Source organism: Saccostrea cucullata, unplaced genomic scaffold, assembly GCF_032062105.1.
Source record: "Saccostrea cucullata isolate Sc308-1 unplaced genomic scaffold, CSIRO_AGI_Scuc_v1 ctg5752, whole genome shotgun sequence".
In the NCBI taxonomy this organism is placed as follows: Eukaryota; Metazoa; Mollusca; class Bivalvia; order Ostreida; family Ostreidae; genus Saccostrea; species Saccostrea cuccullata.
Genome location: NW_026929148.1, coordinates 26,986 through 34,090, shown reverse-complemented (window position 1 = coordinate 34,090; position 7,105 = coordinate 26,986). Strand labels below are relative to the sequence as shown.

The window sequence follows — 7,105 nt, the reverse complement described above, 5'->3', positions numbered from 1 at the left end:
AATCGTTCATCGAAACTTAAACAGTCTGAGTTCAACATTTATTACAGTTTGCATATAATATGAAGATTAAAAAAAAAACTAATTAAAATTTCTAGTATTTTATTTTGTTTCTTGATAGATTCTTAATAACACAAAAAAAATAACCAATTGCAAAGACGTAACAATTTACTAAAATTTTCTATTCAATTTCAAAGATTGATATGTAATTTTAGAAACAAAAATAAACTTATTTTTTCTTAGTTTAAATTCTATTCATAGCAAAATTTATTAATAAATACACGGTTTTTTTTTTTTTGTTTGTTTTTTTTTTTTTTTTTGTTTTTTTTTTGTTACAGGGAAAATTCGTATGTATATTATATACAAAGTTAGGAAGTTTGCAGGGACAAGGTGATCAGACTATACATGGCTATTTTACGCTGAGAACATGACAATTACACAATATCGTAAAAAACACGTTTTATGATCAATATATATTATCATAACAATAACTTGATCCGAAGGGTCGTATCACGTCGAGTTGTCAGGCGCGGATCATAAGATTTAACGAGACGCGTCGAGTTTGATCTGATGATCCGCGCCAGTCAACCAGACGTGATACGGCTCTTCGGATCAAGTTACTGTTATAATGATAAATTTATTATATACCCCATTATAACTAGCTAAATATAGCAGAATAAAACTTTAGAGATCAATTGTATAATATTTATCCATAAAACAAAGCAGAATAACAAGGGACTTTTTAACGCGCAAGAAAAATAACGTCATGTTTTTGCGTACTACGTCATCAGTTTCAGAGAGTGGTGATATGGATTCAGAAAACCACAGTGTGGTGATCCGGAAAATCGGATCAAACTCTGTAAAATTAACAGTAACAAAAACAAGGAAATTGATGGGCATATAATGAATCGGATTACCTTGCCTTTTTGCGTGCGACGGGAAAAGGATGAGGTGATCCGACTGTATCTATGACGTCACTTGAACGTAACAATCAGTGTGACGTAACAATCATCACTACAACAAAAAGCGAAGTCGAGAGGCAAAAAACGGAGGTAAAAGTCACCCCAGATATTTGTCTTTTTAGATCAATACAGGGTCATACATTAGGATATTCTGTTTTAAATGCGCGTAAAAAATTAGGTACTTATAACATGATAATCTGTTTTTTTTCTTTTAGTAGAAGTGCAAAAATCATGGACTACAGCGCAATTCTGGATTTTGGAGATAACCCTGCCACAGATGTAGTAAGTTCACTCAAACATACTTAGCTATTGTAGTAAGTTCACTCAAACATACTTAGCTATTGGAGCACAAACCTTAATTTGATATTTTAATAAAAGTATATCCAATACCAAGTATTTTAGGTATTTCTGTGGTAAATTAATTACTTTATTTTATTAGCATATGAAATAATTAATTAAGATCTAGAGATCTGGCCAATACCCTCTTGTTTTTTATATTGTTTTATATTGGTTCCCAAATCTCTCCATAGTCAGGTGTTAATTAGAAGGACACCCCTGATGTTTTCTAGGTTATAAAAAAATATTTCTATGTAAAAGTAACAAAAAAGATCTTGAATTTCTCTCACGAACACCCCCTTCCTCCTGGAAATACAGATTCCGTTTAAAATTGTAATCAAAATCATCTACCCGGTATCTGAAGAAAACTGGTTCAAGGAAAGACCCCCCCCCCAATGGGATTTTTAATTTTGCATTTATTCCTGTCCCTGTACATTTATCTTTGAGAGGCTGCTTCTTGGGAGGGGGGATGGTATGAATTTTTTTGTGGAGGTTGTTTTTGTGTTTTATTTTATTTTACTTTAGGTGGTCAAAAATGCAATCCTGTTAGATTTAGCTTTTTAAAGACCTTCAAGGCCTAAAGCAAGTAATAACAGTGGGGGAGGGGAGGTTATGCACAACTTGACATTTTTAGCTCACCTGAGCCGAATGCTCAAGTGAGCTTTTCTGATCACATTTTGTCTGCAGTCCGTCTGTCCGTCTGTCTGTCTGTAACTTTTCACATTTTCGACTCAAGAAAATCTCAAGAAGCATTGGGCCGATTTCAACCAAACTTGCCACAAAGCATCCTTAGGTGAAGGGAATTCAAGTTTGTACAAATGAAGGGCCACGCCCTCATTCATGGGGAGATAATTGGGAATTAATAAAAATTTGGTGGCATGTTTTAAAAATCTTCCTCTTAAGAACCACTGTGCCAGGAAAGATGAAACTTATATGCAAGCATCTTCAGGTAGTGTAGATTCAAGTTTGTTCAAATCCTGTCCCCCAGGGGTAGGGCGGGGCCACAATCCCCGACCAAAATTTGACATAGAAACATATAGGAAAATTCTTTGAAATTTTTCTTCTCAAGAACCACTGTGCCAGGAAAGATGAAACTTATATGGAAGCATCCTCGGGTAGTGTAGATTCAAGTTTGTTCAAATCATGACCCCCGGGGGGTAGGGCTGGCCCACAATGGCCGACCAAAAATTTACATAGAAATATATAGGAAAATTCTTTAAAAATCTTCTCAAGAACCACTGTGCCAGGAAAGATGAAACTTATATGGAAGCATCCTCGGGTAGTGTAGAATCAAGTTTGTTCAAATCATGACCCCCGGGGGTAGGGCGGGGTCACAAAGGCCGACCAAAGTTTTATATAGAAATATAAAGGAAAATTCTTTAAAAATCTTCTTCTCAAGAACCACCGTGCCAGGAAAGATGAAACTTATTTTGAAGTATCCTGAGGTAGTGTAGATTCAAGTTTGTTCAAATCATGACCCCCGGGGGTAGGGCGGGCCAAAACGGACGACCAAAGTTATTATTTTTCTCAAGAGAGCAAAGTCATGATTGGTCATGGGACTACTTTTGGATTTTAACTTTTCAAAAATGATCGAATCAATTTCTACTTTTTCCTTGCCACAGTGCTCAGGTGAGCGAGCGATGTGGCCCATGGGCCTCTTGTTTGGATGGACATTACAAAGTAAAAGTTCCTTGACATGCCATATAAATATTGGTATATTTAGAAGGTCATCAAAACTAACTTTTGAGGGGTACATTCATTCTTCCCTTAAATCATTTTTATGCATTCTATCAAACATCTAAACTTGCTGATCATATAAATATTTTCAGGACACAAAACTGAAGATCTTAAAGTTCAATTATTCATGGGTCGATGCTGTGGAGGAGGAAGAGAGACGTGTGGAGGTACAGAATAGAAATTATCTGTGTATAAGATATATAATAGAAATTATCTATGTTTAAGTTATATAATAGAAATTATCAATGTATAAATTATATGATAGAAATTATCTATGTATAAGTTATATAATAGAAATTATCTATGTATAAGATATATAATAGAAATTTTCTATGTTTAAGTTATATAATAGAAATTATCTATGTATAAATTATATGATAGAAATTATCTATGTATAAGTTATAAAATTGAAATCATCTATGTACAATTAATATAGTAAAAATTATCTATGATTAAATTATATAATAGATATTATCCAATGATTAAGGTATATACCAATATAGAAATTATCTATGATTGAGTTATTAGTATAATACAAATTATTTATGATTAAGTCATATAATAGGAATTATTTATGCATATGATACTATTGATAGGAAATTATCAATCTATATGATAAATATATGGGGAATTATCTATATTTAAGATAAATATTAGTTTACCAGTACATTCATGTCTTTATATTAATAGAAAAATACCCCCTTTTAAGTGATTTTTTGGTTGTTATGGGTTTTTTTTCCAAAAAGTGACAAACAAATATTGTGACAATGGTTTTTGTAAAATTTTGTGTAAAAAATTAATTTGATATACATTTCCATGCTCATATTTCATATATCCCCATTTTTTATATGGAAGGAGGAGCAAAAGCAGAAAATAGAGAAGAAAAAGTTGGAAAAAGAAATTCTAGAGAAGAAAAATGACAACACACATGACATCAGGTATGATCATGCAATCACTGACCCAAAAATAATTATTGTATTCCAATATGCTATATGTTCTGTTATCAATGTTTGGTGGTAATTTAAAGACAGACTTTAAAAAATATTGTTGTCATTTGTATTTTTGTAGAGTTGCAACACCTTTAGATTTTGGACATGAGGCAGTGAAAAACTGGGTAAGTACATGCATTTAGAATCCAGTTTGTATCTTCTCAAATATACACAACTGATATTGTTGCTAATATATTTACATTAATTACCAATGTCTTTATCTAAAATAATACTACAAATAAGATATTGGCTTTATAGCCCTATGGAAGGATATGGAGATAACGAACAGTAGTAAATATCAAAGTCCAATAAACAATACAAAATGGGAGCAGAGCAAACACGGGTCTCCGAAACATCAGAGGTGGGATCAGGTGCCATGGAAAAATGAGCATCCCCTGCTGACCGGTCACACCATCCGTGTGCTCATTTTCGTGATCGTGAAATAACGGAAAAATCCGTCGTCAATTCAGTGTATAAATACATGACTAACATTTGGTATGAATAACTTCAGTTAGCATTTGACTCAATGATAAATTGTATTTGCTGACAAGGTCATTGTATCGAACATAGAACTTGCGATTGATTTGTTGAATAATATCCATCAGACTGGAATTCATTTTTGATAATCAATGTTATGTACAGGTACATCAAAACATTTTAGTCCAACTTTATATATTGCATGTTTTCATGCATTTATAGAATAAATAAAATATACATGTCCAATGTATATTTAACATGGCTTCTAACTTGGTTGTTCTATATTTAGGAAACAAAGCTCCAGATACTCAAGTTTAGTTATAGTTGGGCAGATCAGGTTGAAAAAGAAGAAAAAGCAGCAATTCAGGTAACATTTCTGCTAAACGAATCAATTTTCAAATTATAATACCACTCTGACATTCATTTGGGATTATTTTCATATATTTGATATGACAACTCTGACATCCCAATTACCATTTTATTTTTGTAGGAGGCAAAACCTGCAGAGAAAAGAGTTCCAAAGGAGGAAAATGAAACAAATAATAGAAGCTTTGGAAAAACCCTGACAAAAGATGAAGCAAACTTTCTTTTGGAGGGAAATAAAAACTCTCCTAGGGGGTTAGTCACTTTTTTTAAACTTTTGACACTGTAAAATAAATATTAAAATCTTTATGGTGTTTGTCAGTACCCTGCAAAATTTTTCCACAGTAATAACTATTCAAGGAATTAATATCTGAGCCATAGATAATTGTATACCTCAAGGATGATATACTTAACTTTGAAAATATGTATTTGAATTTTTTAAACTACTTTAATTTATGGCAATTAAATATATACATGATATATAAGCTTGGAAACTTACTTAACTTAATTTAATCAATTACAGGAGGCTAAAAGCTTTCATAAGAAAGCGTAAAGAAGAAGAAGCCAAGGCCTGTATCAAGGAGGAAAACAAAACAAAGACTTCTAGAAATGGTGGAACCCTGATAAAAGACCAGGCCATTGCAAAAAAGTCTCCAAGGGGGTTAGTCACCTTTTTCAATTTTTACGTCACCTGAGGAAACTGTATGTTTCCCATAGCAAAACATGGACACTGCCTTTTTATACATACGGGAGGCGGGGGTATCATATAGTGAGCTCATTGCTCACAGTACATTAATCCTGGTACTAAAACCTAGGAAAATATCAATATGGATTTCTGACATATAACTAAATTCTAAGCTTGCAAATTTATTTAAAATAATTTATTTATTTACAGAAAACTAACAGCATTTATCAAAAAACGCAAAGAAAGGGAACTTGCAAAGGCCTTGATTGAAAGAGAAAACATAAAGAAAGTACAGGTAAAATGATCATTTCTTTATTGGACAACTGTGATTTACTTGTTAAAACTTTCCTGAAAGCTATTTAAATGGAATAAGAACCAAAGTTACAATAATAAGATTATTATTGAGTAAAATACGAACAAAATGGTAAACAAACCATTTCTTCCATTATTTTAGGCTGCTGATTCCACAAAACAAAAAGATGCAGTGGATACGAAAAAGGCATTAGATCAAGAAGCATTTGGAGATGAGAAGGAATCCCTTGTTCCAGAGACTCCAACGGATGTGAAGAAAGATAGCCATACACTGGAAGAGCTCTTGATGGATGAAACAATAGCAACACCAATTGGAGATACCGAAGTCTTAGAAGTCAACAAGGATCTAAAGATAACACTTGAGGTATTTAAAACACAGCATTCACATGTACTTTGCAGATGAATTATGAATTACAATTAGGATGGCAAAAGAGACTTGTAAAAATTCGTATTCATTTACACTTTTAATGTTCTTTCTATAATTTTTGAAAGTTGTTAAAATATTTTTGTTAACTATTACTTTCAGCTTTTGAATAAGGATGATGATAAGTTTGGTGATGATGAAGATGACAATGCTGATGATGATGATGACTGCTTATTTGGGCCAAGAAAACTATTCTTCTTTGGCATAGATTATTTTAAGGTAAAGCAAATCTACATTATTTCGTAACTTTCTCAATTTGTATCATGAGACGAAAGTATTTTATTTTTAATGACAATGTAATTTATGAAATTGCATCCTTTTATTGTTATCACAAATATTTCAAAGACTTCTAATCAACCAAAATGTAAAGAAATAGTCACCCCCTTCCATCATCATGTCAAACAAAGTTCATGCTATTTTAACATGGTAAATAAAAATGATTAAATTCAATTCCTCTTAAAATATTTGATTTATGATTTTTCCTAATTTTTCATCTGAAACAGGATTCTGGAAAAGCTGTGTGGCCAAAGGAAGCAAGAGCGAAAGAATGCAACAGATAAAACAATGAAACTACTTTAAAAAGAACTTTTTTTTCCTCACAAAAATAAATTTACAACAGAACCAGAGGTTTTGTTCTTTTTGAAGACATATGTAGAGAAGGATCATTGATTAGACCCCTTACAAAATCTTCCATGCAGTAATTAGGTAAATCTGCAATGGATCTACATGTAGTATGACAAATAAAGTTCTTGTTACAAGGATTACACATGTGAAATATGAAAGCTCTAGCCCCTATTGTTCAAAAGTTATGGTCAAGGTTAAA

General features: G+C 32.2%; 1 protein-coding gene across 1 annotated transcript; it reads left to right on the top strand.

Moving 5' to 3' along the window:
• Nucleotides 1-1,003: 1,003 nt before the first annotated feature.
• Nucleotides 1,004-6,856, top strand: LOC134279905 (splicing regulatory glutamine/lysine-rich protein 1-like). Its single transcript, XM_062762322.1, has 12 exons — nt 1,004-1,049; nt 1,175-1,241; nt 3,125-3,199; nt 3,888-3,970; nt 4,101-4,146; nt 4,788-4,865; nt 4,989-5,116; nt 5,385-5,522; nt 5,757-5,841; nt 6,001-6,222; nt 6,385-6,501; nt 6,786-6,856. Exons 2-12 carry the CDS (start codon nt 1,191-1,193, stop codon nt 6,840-6,842), a joined length of 1,080 nt encoding a protein of 359 aa, XP_062618306.1. The 5' UTR covers nt 1,004-1,049; nt 1,175-1,190; the 3' UTR covers nt 6,843-6,856.
• The last annotated feature ends 249 nt before the right edge of the window (nt 6,857-7,105 follow it).

Excerpts from the sequence above, each read along its gene's own strand:
- LOC134279905 (XM_062762322.1), top strand. The coding sequence starts at position 1,191 with ATGGACTACAGCGCAATTCTGGATTTTGGAGATAACCCTGCCACAGAT. Across the intron at positions 3,200-3,887 it reads AGGAAGAGAGACGTGTGGAG|GAGGAGCAAAAGCAGAAAAT; the intron begins GTACAGAATAGA and ends TTTATATGGAAG. Across the intron at positions 5,523-5,756 it reads GCAAAAAAGTCTCCAAGGGG|AAAACTAACAGCATTTATCA; the intron begins GTTAGTCACCTT and ends ATTTATTTACAG.